We start from the raw sequence: 27,187 nt of genomic DNA, 5'->3' as shown, positions 1-27,187 counted from the left end.
TCTGCTTTTAAATGAGTTGGGCCTCTGAGCGGCCGCGTGAGGGTTAAAAGAAGAAAAGAAGAAGAAGAGGCGTCTGATCAGTAGTTCATCTGAAGCTTCGGAGAAACTGGAGAGTCATGAGTGCTCGTACACACTGTGCAATTTTCATCACTTACAACCATGAAACACCCCGGACCCACCCACCCACCCACCACAAATCCCCCCCACCCCCACCCCCACCCACCCCTCGCCCTAAACATCGTCTAATACATTCTAATGCCGCTCAGAAACAAGAGAGAGGGGTTTCTGATGAAGGCACATGACAGGAGAGGACCGCTTCCCGATGACGCGTCACTCGGCGCCATCGGGACAAACGTCACCACCAGGATATTGTCATTTAAAAAAAAGTGTAACTGACCCCCCCACCAGTGGAAAGCCTGTTCTCACTGGCGAAGGAGAAAATAAGGATTTGTGTTCCAGTTGTGTCACAAAAAAACAACAAGTTTGGTAACATGGAGAAAACACCGCAATAAAAGGTTCACCTAAGTGCGTCATGGCTGTGTCCTGTGGCCTCGCTGAATAAAAAACGCTGAGGTGAATATTCTACGAACGTCTGTTGTTGTTGTTTAAAAGTCACACAAATAAAATGTAACGGCTGTACGCGTGTAACGCAGGTGGAAATGTAAACATTGTGCAAGTTGTCGTGTTTTATCGGGATCATATAAAAGAAAGAAAAGAAAGAAAAAAGAATTAATAGAAAGAAAAGAATGAAAAGAATGAAAAGCAAGAAAAGACAATTAATTCGTCATCAGAAACAAACAAATTACATCTTTGACCCTTTTGGATTAGAAAAATAAAAGACTATTAAATAACACCAAAGAATCATCAACCAAGACCAATTAATAAGAGATAAACTTTGTAACGACAATTATTGACAAACGTTAATTTATCCGTTTGCTCGAAGAGTCCGAGCTCCACCAAGTGCTGGTTTGTGAGGAGGAGCCGTGTCAGCAGCCTTGTGGTTTTGGCAAAGTCTTTCCCAGGACGCCGTCTTACGTCCTCTGCCGCCTCCTATTGTTCATTTCAAAATAAGGCTCGTCCCTCTTGGCCTTGCACTGTGGGGTCTTCGTGCCGACGCCGGGCTCGGCCTTGGCGGCTCTCACGTTGGGGCTGGATTTCGGCGGGGCCACGGCTCGTCCGGTAGGAGGTTCGGCTTTTAGAGTTGACTTTGTGTGGGTGGGGTTAGTCGTCGCGGCGGCGGCTTGTTTTCGGCCGGCTGTCTGAGATGTGGCTGGTGTTTTCTGATTTGCTTTGCTGGTGGGAAAGGGGCCGGTGGCGCCCCCTGGGACCCGCCCGGGGACAGCAGCGGTACCTCGTGGAGGGGCGGCAGCCTTGGTGGGGGCCGGCCCCTTGGCTTTGGCCTCTTTGTCCTTTGGCAGGGAGCTGGTGGGTTTTGGCAGCGCCGGGGAGGCTGCCCGTGAGCTTGAGGGGGTGTTGGACTGTGGCGTCGCCGCTCTGGAGCTCGTTGCAGCTGCGGCTCGCGTGGCCGTCCGCGCTCGCCTGGCGGCCTCTAGTCGGAGGCGTGAGGCCGGGGAGCCGGGGCGGCGCTGTGCAAGGCGAGAGCGCTGGCTGGCGCCCGTTGGGGGGCGGGCATCTTTCGGGGTGGGGGCCCGTGCTGGTGCAGTGACGGGGCGAGGCACAGTGGTGGTGGGGGAGGCGCAGGGACTGGAGGGTTTGGGGAGTTTGGAGGATGGCTCCGGGCAGACGGGGCTCCTGGGCTGAGCGGCAGTACCGCGAGGCGACGGCCTGAGCTTCAGCTTGGAGGCGGGAGTTGGATCAGTGGCGACAGATGATGGAGCTGATGTTGGAGTCAGAGCTCTGCGGTGAACGTGCGCTCCCTGACACCCCAAACTGGGAGACAGTTTGGCGGAGCTCCCCACAGGCGTGGAGGGCAAAGAGGAGGAGCCTTTGGAGACGATGGGCAGGGGCAGCTGGGTGGGCTTCCTCGGGGAGGAGGGCGTCATCTGGAGGTTCTTCTTGGCCGCCGTCGCAGCACCTCTCCTGGGCAGCGTGGGCGTGCAGGCCGGAGAGGAGGCGTGGAGCCGACCCAACTGACCCGCAGGCGTCTGCTTGCAGGCCGAGCCAGAGGAGGAGGAAGACGAGGAGGCGGAGGAGGAAGAGGAGGAGGACGAGGAGGAGATGAGGTCGTTGACGGCGGCGAGGGGGTCCATGTCAGGAGGTGGAGGAGGGGGAGCTGCGTTGCCGTGGTGGCCTCCCAGTCCGGGGGGGCCCTTCTGAAACGCCAGGATCTTCTGCTCCAGGGTGGTGAACTGCAGCACCCGCAGAGGGTCGTACTTGGTCAGGAAACCACGCAGCGTGTCCCAGCCGCCGCCCACACGCACCATCACGTGTTTACCATGAAGCATCTGAGGAGAAGGAACACATCATCCAATGAGGGAACATTTAACACAAGTCTTGACAAATCTATGCGACACATTCCTGGACACTCTCTACATGTTCTGTGCAGAGCTGCAAACGAGCTCTCTCCTGGACCCGGGCCCAGTGCACCACTAACCATGACGTAATCGTCCGACTCCAAGAGCCACAATTGGGTAACAAGCTTGCATGTGTCCAATCACAGCTGCGGGTAAAGTCATGGAAGACCTCTCTCAGAGACACACACACACAAACTGGCAGGAGCCTGTGTTGACAGTGAGCATCCTACTACGCACTTTAATAGGATATAAACAGTATTTATAGCCGTACACACTACAACTCGTGCACGTACCACTGCCAATTCCATCAGACGCCACGATACTGATGTTATAGGTTTTCCGTATTTCAAACATTATCTGTGGATTTTAAAGTCAATATTGGTTCAGTACAGTTTCTTTCGCGACTTCTTCTTAAAATAGATATTGAGCGGAAATTAAAATTCAATATCAGACGAGGGTCAAAATGTAGTGAAGCACATTCACATGGTCACTGCAATTAAAGCTGGGGTTGGTAATCCCTGGAGAAGCAACGCCTGCTAAAAATAAATATATTAAAATATGAAACTGACACATCCCAGCCCCTCCCATCTGCCCTCTTGTCAAAGTTACTCGCCCAAAACACAGGAATGTGCAGTGAGTTTTCTGAAAGCAAAGCACGCCTGCAGCTGCAGAGACCATGTACTCTGCAAGTAGTTTTTCTTTCAATACTTTGAGTATATTAAATAGCAAATTTTGTATTACTTTTACTTGAGTGAATGTGGTACTATTACTAGCATACATTTCTGTCTATTTATTTGTACTTTTTACTTCCACTTACTTTTGTTTGTCCATCTCTCTCTGTCTCTCTGTGTGTGTGTGTGTGTGTGTGTGTGTGTGTGTGTGTGTGTGTGTGTGTGTGTGTGTGTGTGTGTTTGTGTGTGTGTGCGTGTGTTTGTGTGTGTGTGCGTGTGTGTGCGTGTGTGTGCATGTGTGTGCATGTGTGTGCGTGTGTGCGTGCGTGTGCGTGTGCAGCTCTCACCCTGATAAAGATGGTCTTGTCCCCCAGTCTGTAGCGTCCCTCAGACAGGTACTCAATAGAAACCCTGTTGGAGCAGTTGCAGGGCGGGTCGTCCATGCCGTGCTCCTACAAAGCACAAACAGAAACCCGTAAGGACGCCACATCACAGCTCATTCATTAACCCACTGGCAGCCATAATGACCACGATCATAAACATATGCCATCTGACTATCTTAAAAAGGCGCCATCTCCGTCCTCTGGCAGTTTTCTGTTTTGCGCACGGCCGTGATTAAAGACGCCAGCGTTTTATATAAGTCACCTCAGATGACTGGAGAACGAGGCCCGGCACTCGGGGACAGAGCGCCTGCTGTTGTAAATGTGAGCATTAATGTAATTACACCCACTGAGTCAGGCAAAGAAATGCAACTGACAGGGTGATGAGGCCACACGGGACTAAAAATAACTGATATGAACAGCATTTGTTGTATAAGCTGCTTACGTGTTAAAGTGCAAATACGTTTGTGAACAAATATACGAGTTTGCTTTTGCCCAAACCGCCTTCCGCTTCAGTGAGGGCAGTTATTTTTAGCCCAGCTGTCTCCTCTGGGAATAAAACCCCCAACCCTGACGGAGCGCGAGCCACGTTTTACCCACCGAGCAGGACGAGGGACTAACCCACATAGCCCCAGCCCCAGCCCCCCCCACCACATCAGTTTGAGTTTAAAAAGTGTTCAAACCACAGTCGGTCGCGGCGGCGCACGCTTATGGCTGAGTGACGAGCGGCCCGGAGGTCACGTGCGGCGGCAAGTCACACGGCGTCACGTGGTCGGCAGCCGCGGTGCGTCACGTGCCCTGTGGGGGTGGCAGTGAAGCAGCAGGAACCACTGCCTGCTGCCGCCATCTTAGCTCGGCCTCAACTGGGTCACACATGCAGCACCTGCGTGACGCCAACGTGATCAGCTGCCTTTGCATATGACCGGGTTCATACACTTGACCAATGGGTTTCCATGACTTTTCCATGAATTTTCAATAACTTTAAACCAAATTTCCATGAACTAAAATTTTTGTGAAATCTCGGTGTATACGCGAAAAAGGGACAAAATGTAGTACTTAAACTAACAATGAGAATTCCGAGGAGTACAGTATACCTTAAATGACACAAACCCAAGTATGCCTGCTTATATTTTGAGCGCATTTCTTTAAAAGCATATGAATTATTTAAAACTCAGCGTAAATGAACGACATGAAGATATGATAACAAAAAATCTGTGACTTTTCCAAAACTTTGGGGATTTTCTTTTTTTTACCTGACTTTTCCAGGTTTTATATGACGGTAGGAACCCTGATACGTGGTGATGGCGAGGGGGAGGGGGGGTCATTGTTTTTGTGGTTTTAACATCCGCCCCGAGAGATTCGATCACGAGTGTACAGCTGAACCACTTGTGTTCAAACCTGAGAATAGACAAACGGGGTCTAACAGCATGACTATGACAAGCGTCTGCGCTCACTTCCTGCCTCCAGGTGGTCTCATATTCGGTTTTCTTTTGAATAAATGCACGGCTAAGGAAAACCTGCTGGAGCTCATGTCCTGTTCACAGTGAGAACTCACCCCGGGCTGGTAGAGGCCGCCGTGCTGGCAGCACACGCTGAAGGTCTTGACGGCCGGCGGCGGCTCCTCCGTCCGCAGCAGCGTCTCCTCCAGCTCGATCTCCTTCTCCAGCTTGACGAGCACCGGGGGCTCCACGCCGTACCTGAGGAGCACAGAGTTTAAAATGCAACGTTGACACTGAGGTTGCTGCTGTTAGTATTTCAAACGCCTTCCTGTGCGCCGGCAGACTCACTTGGAGACGACGCGGCCGATCTCCAGCAGACAGAGACACACCTGCCGAGGCTCCTTGTGCAGCACTGGGGCAGAAAAGAGATTCAGCTTTTAGATGAGGTGGGACACGTGTTAAATAAATAAATTACAAAAACAACACGGGGACGTTATGAGCACACAAGATAAAGTTAATTATTCCCCGAGGAGAGTTTGGATGATTCACGCAGAATATCACAGAGCTGTGGGGGAAGCAGTGCAACTTTAAAACCACTCAACTTACATACATTAAACAAACAATATATAAACATATACAAGAACGGGACATTCTGTTTCTGTACAAGCACTGGTGCTGATCTCTAATCCACAGGCGTAGGGCTTTCTTTCCAAGTCTGTTTTTTTCCTTGCAGAGCCATTAGCAGTAATGAAGTGATCCCCCCCCCCCATACACAGAACTCGAGGGGATTCTACCCACAACAGATCCGATTAAACCATTAACAAGTCGGGCTTAATCTACGGAGTTATTATGAGCTTAGAGCCGACGTCTCGTCTGTCTCACCCTCTCGTCTGATCGTCCCACAGTTTAGATAAATATGCCGTGGGGTGTTGTGTACCGACCTGCAGGCACGTCCTTGTAAAAATGTTCAGCATTCCTTCAGATTGAGCGCAGGACACAACTTTTACTTGCATGGTGGACTAATTTTTGACTGACACTCGGCACAGTCATAAAAGCTTAGGAGTGTTTTTTTCCTATCGGTACTGAAAAAGGTATTCAGTAATGTGACAGTGGCCAGGGCAGGAAAACTCATCATGATTCCATTTCCATTTTTTGGGGGAATTCAAAAGCTTGACATGACAGGTGCAAGACACCGATTTGGACACGTGGCCGCATTTTAAATTTCATGGAATAAAAGATTCACCAGACGATTAAAGTGGGATTTCTGCTTGCTCTAGTGAACTGATAACTGTTTTAAGAGCCCCCCCCCCAAAGTTACATACAAGTGAGAATGAAAGAGGCCCCATTATTAACAACTCACAATGATCGTGAAGCTGTTATTTAAAGTGGAGTAGTTGCATAATGTTGAGTAATAATGAAGAGAAAGTAACAGTTGTTTCGATTTGAACGTCTTATTTGGAAGATAAAATCGAATTCAAAATGTTTATATAGCTCTTCATGTTGCCGTGCTCACCGAGGCCCTCGGACTCGAACAGGTACGTCTCCTCCACTCCGATGTGTCGACACCAGGCCAGGAAGTTAGCCGTGTTGTCGCGGGCGAAGAAGGAACCCGGGGAGGCGTCGCGCTTACACGCCACCTTCCTCGTGGGGAACAGCTGTCAGGAGAAACACACACATCATTAACAATTACTGTGGTATCAATAAGAGCGAGAGAAATAAACTGGATTTCCATTGTGCCTTTATTAAGTATTTTAAAAAGCAAAATTAGCAAATCTTGAGTAATGTTGAGTATTGCAATGACACAAAACAGATAAAAGTACAATAAAAGAACATTAAATCAAAGGAGATTTAATGTTCTTTTATAAAAATATACAAATTCTAGTCCTTAAACTGAGTTAATGTGCAGACACCCTCTATAGAGTAGTGGATTTATCATTTAGTTTCATTAAGTGATTGTGTCATTTCAGGTAATCACTGCTTCTAGCTGCCTTTTCTGTCTGGATTTCGATGAGTCACCTTTGCTGACAGGTGTCAAGCCAGATGTGTGCAGTACTGTCATGTCTTATAAGAACAAATAACACCAATGATTTTACAGAAAACATCTTCAATCCTTAATTCCAGCAGGGATTCGTCCACACTGACCTGCACAGCTCTCTCTCTCTCTCTCTCCCTCGCTCTCTTTCACCCCAAACGCCCCCCCCCCACGTGCGAGCATGAAAGCTGCCCTTTGAACCAGGTGTCCGGAGCTATTCTCGTCGCTGGCGTCTGACTCACCTTGCCGAGCGCGGAGGGGCAGATCTTGGTCTGCAGCACGCCGATTAGCTGGCACAGCTTCACGCCGTTGTTCAGCTCCTCCATGAAAAACTCTGCTCGCACCTCCTCCCCTGGAGAAACAGACGAGAGCGCAGCGGAAGTTTTACAACATCGACTGGAAACGATAATGAAATACATGAAATGAATGCAGCTAGAACAAGCAGTCAGAAGAGCGCATATCTCTGCTTTTCTCATCTAGATCCATGAATTAATTCCCAGGAAATCGGTGAAAACTTCAAAATCTCTAAATAATTAAGAAAAATGGAAAAAGGATGTCCTGGATCGACACCATGGGTTCTCCCCTGAGCCAGACCACATGCTTCAAACAACCATAGTGGTAATCCATCCAGTTGTCTTAAAGTTAAACTGCTAAATAACGGACAGACAGAAAGGCCAAAGAAAACACTATCTCCTAGGGGGAGGCAAAAAACATTCTTCTTCACTCTTTTAGCTGTTTTTTGAAATACTGCGGTGTCTTTTGTTGTAGGACTAGAGGGGAGTAAAACACTCCGCGATGCTACAAACTCCCCAAGGACTCACAGCGGTCCCACGACCCCTTATTGTAAATCACCGCCCATAGGAAGCTCAACAAAGGCCACTGGGTCCGACTTGATTCACGCTGGGAACAAATTCCACAGCGGCCATAACACTAAGCGACAGAGATCGTTCCTCGGAAGTTTATTTTCCCGCACAACAACCCGAAACTCGACCCGCGGCGCGCCACCTGTTTCTGCAGCACTCAGTCAAAACCTATCAGAACGTGGGATGCAGGTCATCGCGGTCACGGCCAATTACACACGTCGAATTTCGCTACCTGCCCACATTCCTCGTGAGGGAAAAAACTACATGTCGTGCTTTTTACAAGAACAGTTTCAGAAGCCGACAATAGAGTCAGCTTCGATTTCCTCGCGGCTCCATTGTGTCACATGGGACAAAAGATGTGAGTATAATGGCAGAGGCAGATGAAATGAGGGGTTTCGTCCCCCCCCCCCCCTCCTTTTTATGTGGTTCACTGACATCCGGCTGGAAACAGCAGCATCAAAATCCAATTACATGGGAGACCGATGTCAATTGTGCTGTGCTATTTCCCTCGCCTCGAGGGGGAAACTCTTTGCATGCATTTGTCTACTGTGGATTCATAAGTTTGGTTTCCCATGATGCTTTGGTTATTACAGCCTCAGAAGAGAAACATACGTCAAGTGTCTTTCAACGACTACTTGCCCAACAACCCCCGAAATGATCTCAGGTGGTACGCGGCACTTACCCAGCATGCCGGTGAGCCAGATGGCCAGATCCTCCTGCATGGGCACCAGGTTGGCCTCGTGCCGCACTGCCAGCCACTGGTCATACTGGAAGACGTCCGTGAGGCCGGGGCCGTGCCGCTGCGCCAACGGGCTGCGAGGGCTCCGGGGGCTCAGCAGGGGGGCGTCAAACTTCTCGCCGAACCACACCTGGAGAGGAGAGGAAGAGAGAGGAGGATTAAATCCCCGCCATGTTTAGAGAAACAACGTTCCCTACGTCCCCTAGTTTGGGATCCACTGGATAAGGGACTCCCTCATTCACGGTGCTTAGGATTGTAAAAGTTGCTTTGGGACTCAGGGTTGATTGTTTGAAATCAGGGGAGGGAAAAACCTATAGAATGTATTTCGGAGTGACCACACTACAGATTGACTCTAACCCTAAATTTAGGTTAGCAGTTTCTCGTCTATAAGCCGACACATCAAGCATTATCGTACTCTAGTTCCCACTCAGTCTCACACTGCGGGAGATACGACCCATCCATGCACAGAAGAAGTATCAGGTCTGCCGTTGTAGCACACTTCCTCTCTACTCTCAGCTGGAGTTCACCCACTTCCAGGTAACCACTGTACTTTACTCCATTTCAATACCACACACACACACACACTCAGCTTTGTCCCCCAATGTGCACTGCTACGTTTCTTTTCTTTTGCTTCAAATCCAATGAAAACCGAGTCAGTTCAGAGCCGCTGCACTCGACTGCTCACGTGTCCAGCGCTGCTCCACAGTCTGGGGCCCGGTGCCTGGAGCGAGCCGCTGATCCTGGATCTGGACCACGATGTCCCATCATATCCATCTCTACTGTCACACACACACACACACTTCCTTCCTGTCTCTCCTCTCTCTCAGAGCCCTGCACTGTCTCTAACACTGACTCTTCACCAAGTCTTTCAGCTCGAGGAGACAAAATCATTTTGGGGTTTTCCAATTTATAAATTAATAGCAAACTCTTAATGTGAGGCATTTTAATCTGGATTTAAAATGAGCCTAGTGTGGAACTAGTGTCTCTCAAACATCTAAACAGATACAGAAAAACACAAGCATCTGGTGGATTTGTTGTTGTATTTTCAATTTTTTTTTCTTATTGTTCCCAGACAGCAGGAGGAGCTATCTAGAAACCAGCAGCAGATGTGATCGACGACTCGTCCAGACATTACATAACTCCCTTATGATCCCCCCCTCCCTCCTCCGCCCGTTCCAGTTTGTTAACATCTGTTTAAGATACAGGCTTTAATCTTTGTGTCCGTCACATGTCATCGAGCGATAAATGAAAGGACTCTGCTTCCGCTGGGCTGAGGGGCGTCACTGGGGGTATTGTGCTTTGGACAAGGCTGAGTCTCATAGACGCCTGGAAATTCATCGCAATGCTTCTGCGTACAAACAGGAAACTTCAGAGACAGTCAACAAAGGGGCCGTTTGTACAGTGATGTACTGATGCTGATGCCCCAGGCTGCACCAACAGCAGTGTGTGTGTGTTTGTGTGTGTGTGTGCTGGATATATGATATTAGTGTGATATTGGACTGTTTAGCCGTGCTCACACAGTGGTGGTGGCTGGGTTAAGGAATTATAGCAACAAAAAGCTAAGTAAACAAGTTTATGACGATCTACATAAGTGACAGTGATTCTTAATTTATTACGATTATTTGGCCGTGACTTTTAACCTTCAATCTAAAACCTGCCACTTTAAAATATAAACTTAAGCAAAGAGTCAAAGAATTTCATGGTAGTTTTTCACAAAACACAAAAAATGTTGAGCTTGATCGCTGGGCTGATAAAAATCGTCCGATGAGCCTTTCTCAGACTTATTGGTATCAGTGTTTATGTTCGCGGATATGAAAACTATTCTATAGAATCAACAGTGCAGAAAAAAAGCTTTGGCAGTTGGAAAGGGTGTCATGATAAATTGTAGTGTAGTATTATTATTATTTATTTTTAGATATTCATAACGATCATCAGTGTTTAAAAGATGTGCATTCATTTTCTCTATTGAATTTTGAGTTTTCTTTTTACTCATAGTAATTAATACTGTTTTTGGGTTAAACTGAAAAACATATAACCCAAATCATGTTAATTGAAATAAAGAAAGATTTAATGACGTCTTCTAAATGGAACCTGGAACTTTTTACTTCTAAAAATTCGAAACAATGCAGAAACCCTACTTTTTTTATTTCCTCATATGGGTCAAGCTCCCAGGTGACTTGTTCTCACATTTCCCATCGTGCAGTTTAACTTTGTCATTTGTTAAGTTTTGTTCATTTTGGAAAACCTGCCTCCACAAACACAAAAGACGACATTCAGAGTATTAACTCCTTGCGATCAGTAAAGTACACTTCATGTGTGTAATCGGTGGAATGCTCCTTTAGCGCACAACTCTTAATCAACTTTGACTTGTTGTTGTGATTCAACTAAATTCATTGTTGGTGACACCAGCAGCCCTCAAGCGCTTACAGTAGGGTCAAGACAAACAAACACTCAGATCAGACATCAGAGAAGACGTCATCAGTTTTGTGGGACCACATCAGATGTGAGACTTGGGGACGCACACACACACACAGAGACACAGACACACACACACACACACAGAAGTGGTAAACAGTGGTTAAAAAAAACTAAAAAAGCACCTGATCTTCTAAACTGAAAAAAGATCATCTCACATCAAAAGAGCAATCCAACAACAACACACCAGTGTATATCACATAACCCGGTTCAGGAGGGCGGCGGCCTGCAGTGCTCGGGAGCCCCACGACATATGTTGCCTTTCCTCGTTATCCGGCCAATTAGAAAATAAGGCAGCGTAGTGCAACGTTCACAAGTTACGTAAAAGACACCGCTGCGATTAGAGACCAGGACGGACTGACGGAGCGGGGGGGCGGTTAATCCCACCTCGTACTGTGTCACCTGACTGAAACACAGGTTCACAGAGAGCCTTCAGTGTTTTACACAGCACGCTAACGATGTAAACGACAATCAGCATTGACCCGAGTAGCGGGGGCGTTCGCACTTAATCTCCCTTTTCTTACACCACCTCTGTCCTCGCTGGGAGCAGGAATGTCCACAGAGGTAATCCAGCGGAGAAACTGAGATTTTTTTAAAGCAGTTGGATCTGATGCTCTTAACACGAGCCACTTATGGCGAAGGGAGGCCAAAGTCCCCTGAAACAATGGTCAATGGCAGGAAGGTCCCGGGGAGAAGTGGATACACACAGAAACAAAAAGGAAAAAGACTTTCATCTGTATTTTCCTTTTCTTGTGTATTTTCCTTCCCCTCATTATGTAAGCTATTCCTCATGACTATCATTTGTTTTCATTGTCAGGACGCCATCTTTCACACAAAGTCAGTGACTCATGTATATGAAGCCTGTAAACAAGCCAGAGAAGTGGAGAAACACAAAAGCTTTGTCAAGTGTTACATCTCAAGCTTTACCAAACGGCTTCTTCATTACATTTTAAAAAGGAACCATCTTTCAATTTTCTTGAGCCAATCCAGTTTTTCAAACCTTCCCATGCTCTGTCTCTTGACCTTTGACCCTTGAGGATCATCCCTGAGTCGGGGGCTGTTTGGTTTTGGTCAGGCTGAACTAACACGGTCATATCTCTCTATTCAAAGGCTAACAGAGCTCCTCCGTGATCCTCATGTCGCCTTGGCATTAATGAAGAATGTGCCGATGGACGGTGGGAGCACTGCTCCTCCAAGACATCACTGGTAAATCAATGTGTTTGTGTGTGTGTTTCCTCCTGTGGGTCTCTCTGGAGGTTTTCATGGTTGTGCTCCATTCTGTCCAGTTCTTCTCTTCAGTTCAAAAGAGACCCCTGAACATATCTTCTGCACAGTGATATGAGTTTGGACTTAAACATGAAGATGCTCCACAAGCAGGCAACAACGCTCCCTAGCCCCTGCACACATCCCAGCCACTTTCACACCTACCCTGTTGGTTTGGTCCAGAGTCCAGACCTTCAGACTTTTTAGGTTAGACCAATTAACAGCTGTGAAATGTGCACCTGACCAATGGATTAAGTCTGACCCAAAAAGGCGGTCTCTGTCCAGATCAAACTGTCTTTGGATAGTTCAGGACTTCTTGACCAAGTCCAGGAAGTTGAGACGTAAACAGAAGAAGAGAAAAAAGATGCAGAAGCCTCACTTTAGATAAACAGAGTTGTCGAGTTTTGCAGGATAGTTTGAAGTCTAACACAAAATCCTTTATTCCACTATTATAAATGCAAAATCAAAACTAACCAGATCAAATATAAACTATGTAAAAAAGAAATGACACTTGGTCCCGACTTTCAACAGACTTACCTTACACCTGCACGACCCTGATTAGACACAGGTTCTGGCTTTCTATGCCTTAACTTTAACTAAAAGCTGTGTTGCATAAAAAAAGTGCACATATGCCACCAACTCTTCCCTGAGGGCCTTTGTTTTCAACATGGCTGCACAGAGTGTTGGGAGTGGGACCAGTTTATTGGATGTGACCGTGCTCTACATGGGCAGCGAAGCTCTGAGCGGAGCTGTGGAAGTCACTGCAGCATCAGTACAGTTCAGATCTACAGGATCAATATCCTCACAGGGAGACTATCGATAACAAGATATACCAAACTAGTTTTTGTCTTTTGTTGTCTGTGCTTTAAATAAATATTAATTAGTTAGAGCCAGTCTAATTTATTGTCCAATGAGACTTTAAGCATTTATTTTTGCTGAAATTAAAATGTATATTTTACAGAATATACATTGCAGAAAAAAAAAGAAAAAAAAGAATGTTTATTTTCTTATTTCAAATCTATATTTGGTTTTATTAGCTTTTTAATTCATAGATTTATTTCTAATAAGGTTTTTGGTTATCAAGCATCAATTACATATCTTCGAGAGAAGGGTTTGATAGCAATTTAGGAATAATTTTCATTATTTTTAAATATAGAACTTTATACATCTATTGATGAAACAAAAACAAAAATACTTTACTCCCCAATATCGGTAACATAGCCTCATATATATCCAGAGCGGTCAGGCTCTACTCTCAACTCTGTGTCGGACTATTTTAGTACATTTTCTCCCCACAGAAAATGTTAATTAGAAATATATTGAATTATACTATTGAATATTTGTTATTTAATGCTAAGGAGCTGCGCTTATATTAAAACACGTCTAAACTTGTAAAAGAAGACAGGAACACTTTTTTCAAATATGAAAATAACATTCAAATCTGATACGTCTGACGTTTCACAGTCCATCACCAACTTCGGTGGAATCTCTTTACAACCTCGATGACTTATCAGAATGAGTGACAGGTTTCCTGCCACATGCTACGTGCACGGCCCTGAGATACATATTTTGCATATCCACAGTCTCCCTGAAGGGTGGGTGGGGGCGGCCAGGATCATCCAAAGCAGATGACAAAGTTCTGCCATGTGACAAATCTGCAACGCGATGCGTTTGTTGTTTTGGATGTTGGGGATGGCTCGCACTTCGTTGCTGGGAGGGGACTGGGAGGAAAGAGTGTTTCACATTCCACCCTCTCCCCCTAAAAAAATGTGGAGAGGAGGAACTCCTCAGGGTCTCGGCAGTGGAACGTCAGACATGCACAACAACGACGAGGCGGCGTGCTGGAACACAGGTGGGCCCTTCCCAGCTGCCGAGTGTGAGACACATGCCTGCGGTTCTTTATTTAATCCGAATAACTCTGGTAATGTCGGGGAAGTTTTTCTTCAATTTGGCACACAGACTGTTGAGGGGATTTATTGCTTGCACACTAAGAATGGTGCTGACTGGCCTAAAGGGGGCGCTGTAATGAGGATTCGAAGTCAGGTTCAGCCCTGATGGGATGTAGAGATTTCAAACTTTGTGATGACATCCAGCTGCACATGCCTCAAATCCAAAACGTGGGTGTGAACGTGCAAAGGGTGATGAAATCCAAACGGTGTCATGATTCATGAAAAACAACATCTGCTAACCAAACACTGATTCGGCCACGTTGATCTCCAGCTTGGTGGACTACATGACCCTCCCCAACCAATCACAGTGCGCCTCGTGCAGCGTAGACGGGGAGGAACTCACCTGGATGCCGGTCTGGACAGCCATGACTGCGATGACTGATTCACTTCTTCATCCTGTGGAGAGACGAGAGAGGACTTTCTGAATACAAGTTGCACATGATATCTGATTATGCAAGAGGCACTTTGTTGAAATTATAACAAATAGATGACTTGATACGGTTCATGAGATAATCAATTACAATTTTCAAGCGGAGTCTTATGGAAGGAACTCATAATGACTCAGCGGGGGGAAACAGAGTAGTTACAGTGCTCGAGAATCTCTCCTCTCCTGAGACTGGTGACTACCGTGAGTCGTATCATCACCCTGGAGATCCCAATGACAACCTCCACAGGAACAATGGTCAAATAAATAAACTGCAGCTCGCCAGGAAATAGTTACAGTTCATGACTAATTTTAAAACCAGAACAAGACAACTAACTAGATATAGTTTAGCTGTCAAGCTTTCTATGTACTGGTGGGTAGATTTCTGAAACTGGACACAAGCACTAGTTAAGCCTAATCTTTAAAAAGGTCTAGATTGTTACTCAACACGCCGACTGGACAGCGGAAGTAAGACAAAGCAAACGCAGGGGATATCATGCATGGAGCACATTTCATTGTCTATTCTTTTATTCCCCATTGTGGTATTTTATGCTGTAAATTATGCTGCCTAATGGGCTGCATCCCTTGTGGGATTTATGAATATATAATATAAATCTCCTTCTGACCAATTTTTAAATGCATCCCAATACAAAATTCAGACAAATATATTGAGTGAAAACTCAGCTGCAATAACATTAAATTGACAGATTCCACATGGCTAAATAAAAAATTCAATGATTCAAATACAACCAATTCCGTTCCCCATCCAGCCACACACTGGAGCCTGCTGACTCGGGTCATGACAAAGCCAAGAGAATGACCCGCAAGATTAACTGGATCCACACAGTGACTTTTAAGCCTCATTCAACCATGATTATCTCATCAGTCTCTAAACAAATTTCATGTGTCTCTTCTATTCTAAATCTAATATATTTCTATTACTGTCACACTGATTCTCATTGAAAAAAGAAGCTTCCGATTCCAGCACGGAAAAGTCAGTCACTTCCGTTTTTTGTCAAATTTACTGTGTCATGAGCATGTAATCAAGTTTACAAGGAATACATTCAAATTTTGCAGGGTATTGAAATGAATACCATGTAATGAATAACAGCCTGTTAAACAGGATATAAGCTGCGATCAGGCACACAGGATGTATCAAACAGCCTCCTGGGTAAAAAAAGAAGAAGGGAGGATTTTGTTTTTGCTGGACAGAGTGAGTTTGAGTAAATCAGACTTTCTCACGAGGAAGCGATGAGGTTAGTGCGAGTGCTCCTCACTGGCCTGTCCCACACAGGATGTGAAGGATTACCCCCCCCCGACTCTCAACTGTCCCCGAGGGTGTGCGTTTGACAAAGAGAGGACGGCGGGTGGGGGGAGAAAGTAATCACAAGCGCCTAGATCCTAATAACACTGATCATTTGCTCAACACAGCTGAGGCAATAGTCTGCCGCTGGAGACCCCCCGCCCCCAGTCCCCCTCAGTCACACCATACACAAACATCAATGCTGAGCCAAGGTGGGTCGGTGAAACTTCTGCACTGCTGTAAAAATGTTCTGGTGGTTTCCACCGATGTCAACACGCACAGAGCGAGGAGCATTCTGAGCCACAACTGCCCTCAGAACCACGCACACAAAAAAAAAGGAAAATCACATCCTCAGCTGCTCATCAAAAGGCACAGAGAGCTGTGTGCAGTCATCCGACACCAGATCTGCAGCTGGGATGGGAGAAGATGCCAAGTCAGCGGCCAAGGATGGGACAGGGGACACGGGAAGGATGACAACACGAGACGACTTACCTCGGAGAACAATAACAGTGCGGTAGAGAGCGAGGGAACAACTGGGATCAGCCTCAAGAGCGCATCCTCGCCACTGGTAAGCCCAAACCCCCCACTTTACGCTGCTCTTCAGCACTGTCCAGCCAGAGCGGCTCCTGCCTCTGTGGTTCCACGAGTGAGCGGGGAGGGAGAGGCAGCGAGAGAATGACAGGGAGGAGGGAGGGAGGGAGCAGGAGGAGGAGGTGCAAAAGGAGAATCCTGACTAATGAAGTGGCTACGCTCCGCTAAGCTCTGCCGACCCCCCCCAACAATTCTGTCACAACGGTACCCTCTCACAAAGCCTCCATTGTTTTTTTTTTAGCTTGCCACCCTCCCCACATCGCACACACACACAAACACACGTCTTCTCATCCCCAGATCCAGAAACCAAACCAGGAACTCCCCAATCAGGATGCGATGAAACAGAATGAGATGGGATGGTTAGAGGAGATGAGGTGGAGGGTTGGGGGTACCTCCACTTCCTTTTTAACCCCCCCCACCCCCCTCCAACGCTCACCACAACAGCCCTTGAACCAATGGGCAGCAGAATGTCATGGGTAGGAAAAAGGAAAAACAAAAAAAGACAATGGCTTCGTACTTTGGTGCGTTTTTGAAGTTGTCAAGTTTAGCATGTTGTGAAAGATTTGGCCGGGGCGTGCACGTAGAGAGGGAATTACTTTGAGCGCGCAAAGTCCAAGTAACAAACAACAGAACACATGACGTCATGCCGCTGAGCCACATGCACAGATGTTGGCCTTCCACAGCTGTCTCAACCAGCTCTGTTATCTGAACTACAGTGTCGTTTGACTGAGATGTGCTATTCACACAAGGCAGGTTGACCCCCAGCATCTTTGGCGCATCCATCAATCAACACCTGCAAAGTATGTTTCCAGAATCAGAGAATGCAAAATACAATTAAAAGCGCTGTGAGGCAAAGATTCACGCACAAGACGGAAGACAAAAGGGAGTAAAACCCTGAAATCTTCACCGGACCGATGTTTAGCTCTAGACAATAATTCAAACTCAAACCGATGAAACCACAACAAGCTTCCTTTTGAAATTTCAGTCAGTTTTAAGAAATCGGATCTGAAATTCTGGAGAATAACTCTTGATTTGTAAAGGACAGATGATGGATTACCTCGAGAACTTTCTAGCTCAAAGCTTGATCGGTCTTGATCAAGTCTGAAAAGAATTCAAGGGTCATTGACGTTTTTTTCAAGTATTGTTGGGAAAAGTCCTCAAGGTTACAAATCTGAAAGAGCAGAGCCGCTGACAGAATGAGGACATTTAGGGTTTTGGAAGAGAGGAACAATGCAGAAAGGCTCTGTTTCTTTTCAGCATGTAGGCGTTCGTCAAGGGTCCCACTCAGCAACGAGGGACCAAAGGGCAAATCTTTGGCTCTGGACTCCAGTTGTGTGCATCTGGGGCCCCGGCAGACCCTGGAGAGAACAGACTCCCTACAGGGACCAAAGGCTTTCAGACACAGTCAAATGTCAAACACAGAGGAGGGGGGAGAGAGTCGCAGCCAAAAACAGAGAGGCGAGGACAAAACATGTCTCACAGTTGTTGTGGACTTGGGAGTGGTCAGTAGGAAAGTTCACGGCTCGACACTGCGACACTGACTGCGACCACGCAAATTCCCCACGGGTCAACCAGAGGAAGAATGTCCGACAATGCCGGCACTATTCTATCGTTTGTCCGTAACATGCATGTTCTTCCGCTCTTTCAGTAAATCAGATTTCCGCCCAGAAGACTTGAGATCATGCTCTAAGGGTCCAAATATGCAGCTGAGCCTCTTTGCGGATCATCTTGCATCGTGAGGAACAAGTTGTACATGATGAGAACAATGTAATTTTGAGGCATTTCTGCAACCAGAGCAGTGTGCAAATTTGGAACATTCCAAAAATAATTACAGAACTCAACATTGCCCAAGCATTAGCTTTTCCTCAGGTGCACGTGTGCCATTCCTATATTTCTAAACCCCCGTACGGATTAACTGAGCTAATGAGGCACTGAAACCCGGGACACAAAAGACCCTTCTCATGTTTGCCTTACCTAACCTGTATTTCTTGTCGTGAGTAACATAAAGGCTTTGTTTTGGGTCATATCCCCTCGGGAGAACTGCTATTTCCAGACTCAGTGGACCCGATCACTTTAACATCAGCTGGCATTTCGTGTGCAATATTTAAAAAAGAACATTGCAGTGTTAGATGCAGTCTGAACCGGTCCCTGGTTGTGTGTTGTGTAACACCGAGTGGGACAGTGGTAGCAGCTGAAATTCAAAATAATTTAAAAAACATGTGGTGTTTGGCCCTGTGGGGACGCTCATCCACGTGCAGGCAGAGATGTTACGATGTGATGACTGTTGATTGGACTTTGTGTACCCACAAAGATATATATCATTTGAAACACATCTTTTAATAGAACATTTCACTTACTCATAGGGATAGATATAAACAAACTGTGACAGCTAATTAAGTCAACTTTGCTCCTTTTTTTCCTCTGCACAGGGCATAACAAATAATTTACTTCCTGCCAGGAAAGGGTGCCAAACGAATGAGTGGAATTTCCTTTATCCATGCACATATTAGGTGTATAATTAACTTTTACCCTATTAAAGATCTAGTCCGAACTTCCCTGTAGCCCGGGCCAAACATGGATGCTGTCTGTGTGTGTGTTTTGAGGGTGGGGGTGAGACATCTGCCCGCGTGTGTTCCCCATGCAGGTCGCTCCTCTCTCCATCTCGCTCTCGTCCCAGCCGGTAATCATATAAGAGGATCAGGGCTATTCCAGACAGCTGAGCGCATCCACCTCCACAACAAGTCGTCATCACAACACACTGCGGTGCACCCATGCAGCCTGCAGCGCATCCGGCAGTACATGCACGCACCCGTGCATAAGTGCAAAAATGAAATGAGAACACATTATATAATGAGTTAAAAGTAGAAGGTTCAAGTGGTGATGTCACTCAGATTTTCCGCTACATGGATCATGTATGTGGAGTGAATAGAAACAGTAAACGGCATTAAAATAAAGTTTTTCGGAGCTCAATCGTGTTGTTTTTTTTTACTTTGTGGGAATCTCCAGAAGAATTGCTTTACTTCATTATTCATTTCCCTGAAGGTTGGAGCAACTGGAGCACATGATAAAGACAGCATGTGTTCCACACAGCTTTCCCTCCTCTGTTGTGCAACCAACATTTCTACTGCACATGTCTTTCAGTGGCTCTAATACATGGGCGTTGCTTCAGCCCAATGTTATCACTGAAACAACTTCCAAAAGTGAAAATCTTTGGCTGCACTGTTCATCAAACTGCACATGACGGAGCCTCTAGGTGTCAGTTGAAGTGCTTTTATTGGATAATCAAGCGATGCCTGGGGAGAACTGCGTCCGGCAATTTGTGAAGCCCCCTGAAACAAACAGTCCGGCACTTTTTGGACGACTAAGGAGATGAGAGAGAACTTGGCTCTCAAGCGCTTTCTCTGTCTTTAACTCTCAGCTACTCCCTTCACTTTTCATTTTTACAAAAAAACGTGGATGGTTTCTTGCAGTTTGCCATTATCTCCTTACATTGAAGGTGTCACAACATCTCTCCGATGGGAGGCTTTTCCATCCATGTTTTAATGTGGCCGTTCAGATCAATACTGCTCCACGATTAAATCCACCGCTTCTTAAACATTAGATTTTACACCTGAAGGGTCAAATGTGTGTTTTGATGTGAAAAAGAGCATGGCTCTATTTTTAGTGATTGAATTCGATAACATGAGCAGGCAGAAACGGGTGAGTTACATCTTTTGTGCTTGTGTCCCCAGTACCCGTGATGTGAAGTGGCCGTGGGCCATCTCCGAGGGCCACTGAACCTCCTGTGCCCTTCCAGCTCCCTGCAGTCCAAAGCGGTTCTGCTGGAAACGGCCTCTCCCGAGGGAATACCAACTCCTCCTCTATTAAACTCCTTCCTGCTGAGCCCTTTGTGTCTGGTCTTAATTACCCTGTCGGAGGAGCGTTTCATTTAGAGCCTGGCCTCCCCCTTTTTGTTACAGATGGGGCCTGGCTGCACTGTGCCGAGAGGGAAATCCATTCAGTGGTGGGAGAATGAAAAAAGTAAATATACTTCAATAGGCGGCTGAACAAGTGAGCTCCGCGTGATAATAACCCTTTACTTTCTAAAGCAGTTCAGTGCTCTGTGGGCCTGTACAAGCTTGTTCTTCAAGGGTTTCCATGGTTAAAAAAAAAAAAAAGACTACTACTCATTTAAAAAGGATTAAAACATTTCTTGGCCTCCATCCGGTTGTCCTTGTTGGAGAGGTCTGTCCTTAGAGGTGAGACAGTGGGAGTAAAGCCCATCTTAAAGGCTTGAATGGGTAGGACCCACCTGCCAATCCCATTTTGATTTGTTGATGCTAATCCACGGCTCACTACACACCACCAGGCCTGCTCTGGGATCTGAAAGCCCCTCGGTGCTGACTCAGGATCAGGCCTCCCGCCCAGCTCTCCATAACCGTGATGAAGAGAGGAACCGATTGAGGCTGATTCCAGGTCGGCAAAAAGAACCCATGGGTGTCTACGGATAAAGACCTCTCGCATGTGAGATGCCAAACAAGATCTTCCTTCAAGTCGAGACATCAAACAAACAGAAGATACAATCAGGCACGTATTTACCCACAATACGTTGTGCACAACAACTTCCCACCTTTATCTCGACTGTTTTAGAGCATGACAAAATATAGGCTGTTTATTTGGGCAACACCCCCTATTTCACAGGGCTGTTCCTCCCACCGTCAATAAGAATGGATTAATCCTGGTATCCTGGTTATTGATTTAGCGCCTTTCTCCTAATGAATGCAACACCAGTGGTTGTCCGACAAATGAGAACCTGGTCAGACGATCGACCGAACAAACGACCACTCGAATGGGAGACTACACCCAACAAAATTTGTCAGACACAATGATGTCTTTGTATTGAAATTAAGATGAAATGCTTGTGATAACATGTTTATTCTCATAAGCAAACAAAACCAGTCGTCGCTGGCAGTTAAAACAAATAGGATGTAAAACTTCAAGGTTTCAAACACAACATCTACGGATACAATTTTATAAGAAATACTTTTTAAAACAGAATATCCCAACGATGACTCTGATCATCCCATCTTTCGATGACAGGCAATTCCTCACCACACTTCCAGCATCAGCTGTTTAGACATGGATGAATGGAGTGTTTAATGTACTCATGTGACTCATCACATGAGCTGTTTGGAGTCTACTGGGTCCCAGTGACCTACATGTGGAAACGTATCTTCGCGAAACATAACGTCACTACACGAACAGTAACAAACCAGTTCTCTCATACGAGTATTCCATCTTGGTGCTGCAGTGTCTGTGAAGCCTGATCCATCACTTTAAGCAAGTATTTCCCATTTTTTTAATTTCCACTCTGCATGATGTCAGTCGGCTGAGTCAATCAGCGGTGCCCAACACACACAGCATCCTTTAAGCGGCAGCAGGTCTGGCATGATGCCCAATGTTTCTGCTGACCTCACACACACACACACACACACTCACACACTCACAAACCTACTGCATGACATCACTACTTCAGTCGCCACACAGACTGGCCGTTTGAAATGCGTGACCACACAAAGACAACTTGATCGTCGATCTTACATCAGCTGTAATTTAGAATGACCTCGCAGCTAATGGTCAACCCATAATGCATCACTTCATGTGTTCATTCACTCCTTGAATGAACTGGGACGTAATAACTGTTGACAGAGTGAGGCCGGGAAACTGACGGTTAGAGAGACCTTTTGGTTTCCGAGGTGCCATCTTTCTAGCTGCCAAAACTCCCGATTTCCAGGGTGTCCTAACGTCTACTGCTGTATATTTACAAACAGTATGTGAAGCATAGCTGAGCTTCTTCTTTCCAGTCAACATTTAACTTTAGCATTTAATTGTATTATCCTTACCTATGAAATGTGCAGTGTGACATTTAATCAGTCGGCTCACAATAACTTTTGCTAATAATGAAGGATTTTTTTTTAACCAACAAACCGAAGTGAACCATGTCCAGGCAGTTGACACCAGCGTGGTCCTGTAGCAGGTTTGTATCAGGGTCAGTTCAGATAAGCCTGTGGGGCCCAAACAGCCACTTTGCCCCTTCCCCACTCTTCAGGGGCCAAAGAGATGAGAAAGGTCAAGGGGCCAGGGAGCTCAACCTAATTAGTCAGGTTGTTTTGTCACATAATAACCCTGGTTAGTGTATTTGTGTAGGTGATAGGGAGGGGGCAGGGGGCAGGGGGTGGGATTTAAAACGTGGGGCACCTTTCACCTTAATCAGCCTCAGCGGTGCTAAGACATGGTGGGAGGAACACGGGCCCTTACATAAACAAACTCATAGTTCCATAGGAGACTGTTTGCAGGAGGGTTTTATCGATACACTTTAAAGTCACAATACAGTGGAAAACAGAGGGGCTCAATCCACACGGAGCTGGAGCTGTGCTGATGAGATGTGACAATATCAGTGAATATAAACAACTTGTGACTTTACTCTCCCTGCTATCAGGTATATGAATCAGACTTTTAATAAACAAGCCTCCACATGAGAAGTTGATTTCTACAATGTTTGAATAAAGCCGTTTTCACATGTTTAAACTTGTGCATTAATTGATGAATAGATAATAGGAGCAGTCCCATCCCATGCAGGACACCATCACAGCACCTGCTTCAGCTCAGACTGATCCAGGTAAAGTGTCTAAAGGTCAGTCCTGCCACACACTGAAAAATCAGGGGCCAGGCAAATATATGGGAATGTGTCAGGAGCTAACCGTCTCCATTTTCTATCTGCCCAAATCTGTTATGCAGTTTAAAGTGTATATATTTTTCACTTATATATTTGTTCTCTTGTGTTTTACGCTTACTCAGTAGTTACTGGAAACTGTACCCAATCCTAAGAAATAAAACAAATCTGTGACATGAGCTGGTCTGCAGACACAGTTCACATGACTGAGATAAGTTGAGTTCAACTGGTTCATCAACACAGTCGTTGTGCCATATGCTTTAGAGTCCAGCAGCTCGACCAGAACTGGTTTAATGGACAACTACAGAAGTTTCACCAGTGAGACTTCAACATTTAGGATACTACTACTTTGTTAAAGGACCGATATCTCAAACAAGTGACTGAGTAGTAAGTAATACTAAGTATTGAATTTGGCAGTCTAATCTACATTGCAGTAACATTCAAATTTAATTGCAGATATATTTTTTTACTGATACCGTCCACAATATGAATAAAGCATGACGGTAACACTTCTGTGACTATTTACAGGAACTACATGTATCCACCTAAACAATAACAGCTCCACACACACACACACACACACAAACACTAAACAGTAGATGAGACAAAGAATACTTAATGAGTTAAAAATGCACGTGGGGACATATGGGCGTGCGATGCGTCGTGTGGACACAATGGAGATGATAATGAAATCTTGGATTAGCCCTCATTTATTGAGGGTGCAGCTTACAGGAGCAGAATGAGACGGGGGTTAGGGTTGTTTGTGTGTGTGTGTGTGTGAGCGCGTGTCCCAACATCTTTCGGGGCCTTGGCCACTCCGAAAAACGCCAGGCCTGATGCCAAAGATCAAGCAGATGGCGATTATGAAGATTGCTGAAATTGAGGTTGCTACTCACGTGTGCACGTTCTCATTAAGGGCTTCGCCTGACACACGGTGATGCACTGTTAACCGTTAAGTTTGTTGCTGTTGGTCTGAACCATGGTGGGAAACTTTTCCAACAGAAAGTCACAGGGGTTCATAAGCAGTCACAGCAATTAGATAGAACTTTAGTAAGTGCCATCCCTCTCAGGAACAGACTTTTCTGTTCCAAGGCCAATATTCTCAACTGGAAAACAACACTATATCAACAACATGACGTTTCCTCCTGCTGACAACATCTATTGATTACCATGTATCATTTCCTGCTTATGTGATATGGTCAAATACAACTATCCAAACAGAGCTGCACTGGCTTTATGTAAATAATCATTGTATCATCTCAATCATCTAAATAGCTACAATTTACAATTAGAAACTGTTTAGAGGGTTTGACCCAAGTGGAAACCCACCGTGATGTCACCCGTTGGTTTGTGACCTAACGCTTTGAAGCCCTGAGTTTGGCATTTTGTCCATGTTGATTTTGCGTAACCAGAGGTTACCATATTTGGACGAGCGGGGGTTGAGCCTAGCTGAGAGGGGAGAGACACTGCATGCCCACCTTCACCTGTGACCTGCCCCCATTGGACGATACTAGCTGTCAACCATCGTCGTCTATTTTACTCTATATAGAACCATAATTTACTAAATGGACATCATGCTGTATTGCAGAAAACTTGAAACCAGCAACAGAGACCTTAATAGACTTAGGAAAATGTTTACTGACATTATAAATCAAATGAGAAATAGGCCATTCGAGGGAGTACCGGTTTCAGGCACTTATGCATCGACTTTACTATGTCCATTTTTAAAAACAGCTTTTGTTTTGATCACTAAATTGAAGTCAATAAATATTTGACCACTTGGGGGAAGCTCATCGAGCTGTTAACAGGACCCTGACACTAACATTTTATAAAAGGCTAAGATAGTAAAAATCACCAATGATACTTCTATCTAGATGTATCGCATATTTACCATTCTGTTCAATATGAGATCAAACCAGTTGACTGAAGTAAACTAGAAGTGTAAAAAAAATCCAACACTGGTGAATGTGTTTCCCAGTGGGCACTTAGCTCTGGTTAGAAAACAGGTTACGCTGATTTGTTGTGACTTTGCGATTAGAGAAAGTTCAGACTAACGAGATTTCATTTGGGGCGAGTAAGAGAATTAACAGCGGGAACAGAACTGCTCAGTGTCATAGCATCAAGAAACACAACAGGTTTTTGTGTTCACATACAGCTTCAACGGACTTGAAAGGTTGCCATGATACCAGAAGTGCGTTGACCTGATCACTGACTCTGACTGTGATGTAATACGATGCAGCTCCATTTATCAGGGACCGGAGCGGCTCAAGCCAGAGGGGTCACAGCCCACCCATCAGCTAATTGTCCTCCAGGCCAGGATAGAGACGCTGGAAATTACTGGATGCGAGGTTGATTGTAAGCAATGAGTGTGGGGGACAACACAATGATAGGATTGTTCATTAGGAAGAGCCCGTGAAGGGTGAAAGATAAACATGTTTTCCTTTAAGTCACAAGTTACAATCACATCCAATTGGAAAGGTAAGATGCGACAATGAGCTCACATGTTTTCTCAAGCTTTTAAAAGTTTTCTTATACACTAGTATTAAGGGTTTTTGTGCAACTCTGGTTGGTTTAAATGTTCTTTACAAACAAACGTGATAATAAATAGCCTGGTTCTAAATTTTGCATATAATGGATGAAGTTAAACAAAATGGGCATCCTTCCTGATTATCACGCACAAATCAAAAGGTCAAGAGATAAATTCTGGCCATTGTAAAACAATCCATTAAAATCCTCATAACCAGAGTGGAGATGGTGGTTCCCTGGTGAAATCCCTTTCTGCAGGAAGCACCTGCTGAGCCTTTGCTTCATCTCTCTTCCTCCGACAGGAAACCAGGGATGTTCCCCCTGTACAGGAGGACTTCATAAGAATGTGTCCCTCCGGAGTGTGTGTCCTGCCACAACAGGGGCAGCAGCAGGAAACAAGCCTGTCCAAAAAGGGAAGTTTCACCCACAACCCTCACCTCTCTTCTGCTCTTCCCAATGAAGCCACGTCAAACACAAACATCCACGTAACCCTATGTCATCATCATCCTCATCATCATCTGCCACAGCCTCACATTATTACCACCATGCATCACCCTGAGCAGACCTAGCCTTCGTCGCATATGTGCAGCACCAGTAAACCACTGATCCTCTTACCCATTGACTCTCACTTGCTGATCAAGGGTCACTGACTGGGAGCTGTGGTTTTGGTTCACTCTTACTACCCGTCAAAGTCAATGAAAGTGTCACTATGCAACAGTGAAATCTGCCCAGTGAAGGGACTGTGGACTGGTTTAAACTGCAACTGCACCCTAGACACACGTGAAAAGGTGTGACACGTTTAGTAAACAATTAAGCAAGTCAAGGAAATCATAAACCAGTGAATGGTGCTAGTTAGAAGCTTCAGACAGGCAGGAAGATGAATATATGACGGGAGAAACAATAAAAATATCCCTCTTAACTTCCTCATACTTTAGATACAGCACTCTGTTTAAACTTCTGGTAGCTTGTCTTCACTATTCTCAATATCTGATGGGACTTTCAATCTATTTCACAATTATTCTAAGCACAGAATTTGCTACTGTTTGTGTATTTTCTTTGGGAACCATGTTTCCAGCTTCCACGAGGCTCCCTCATGGATTTAGTGGAGAATGAATCTGCTCTCTCTCTCTCTCGCTCTCTCGCTCTCTCCTGGACAAACTTTCCCCGTTTCGTCCCCTCTGAGATAAAGATGAACATAAAGAAAACCATCGGTTTGTGACTTACCGGAAATGTTGGAGGTGTAAAAGTCTTCAGGCAGAAAGTGTTGTGGTAGTTTGAGTCCGTTTTTCCTCGAGGAAAACTTGAGTTGCTCCTCCTGATCGACTGAGAGGAGTTTGACTCATGCG

General features: G+C 45.6%; 1 protein-coding gene across 2 annotated transcripts; it reads right to left on the bottom strand.

Annotated features, from left to right (window-relative positions):
* Positions 1-230: 230 nt before the first annotated feature.
* gas2l3 (growth arrest-specific 2 like 3) lies at positions 231-27,187 on the bottom strand. 2 transcript variants are annotated; one of them, XM_062383304.1, is made up of 9 exons: positions 27,066-27,187; positions 14,629-14,681; positions 8,542-8,728; positions 7,239-7,348; positions 6,478-6,619; positions 5,313-5,376; positions 5,081-5,222; positions 3,493-3,597; positions 231-2,405 (listed from the first exon to the last, which is right to left on the bottom strand). In XM_062383304.1, exons 2-9 carry the CDS (start codon positions 14,650-14,652, stop codon positions 1,032-1,034), a joined length of 2,148 nt encoding a protein of 715 aa, XP_062239288.1. In that variant the 5' UTR covers positions 14,653-14,681; positions 27,066-27,187; the 3' UTR covers positions 231-1,031. The 2 variants fall into 2 exon arrangements, with proteins under 2 accessions (XP_062239288.1, XP_062239287.1); XM_062383303.1 differs by lacking the exon at positions 27,066-27,187 and adding an exon at positions 16,505-16,664.

The sequence above is a fragment of the Platichthys flesus genome, chromosome 23 (assembly GCF_949316205.1).
Source record: "Platichthys flesus chromosome 23, fPlaFle2.1, whole genome shotgun sequence".
Classification (NCBI taxonomy): domain Eukaryota; kingdom Metazoa; phylum Chordata; class Actinopteri; order Pleuronectiformes; family Pleuronectidae; genus Platichthys; species Platichthys flesus.
This window is presented reverse-complemented; position numbering and strand designations above follow the sequence as displayed.

Excerpts from the sequence above, each read along its gene's own strand:
- gas2l3 (XM_062383304.1), bottom strand. The coding sequence starts at position 14,652 with ATGGCTGTCCAGACCGGCATCCAG. Across the intron at positions 5,377-6,477 it reads GTTCGAGTCCGAGGGCCTCG|TGCTGCACAAGGAGCCTCGG; the intron begins GTGAGCACGGCA and ends TTTCTGCCCCAG. Across the intron at positions 3,598-5,080 it reads GCGGCCTCTACCAGCCCGGG|GAGCACGGCATGGACGACCC; the intron begins GTGAGTTCTCAC and ends TGTGCTTTGTAG.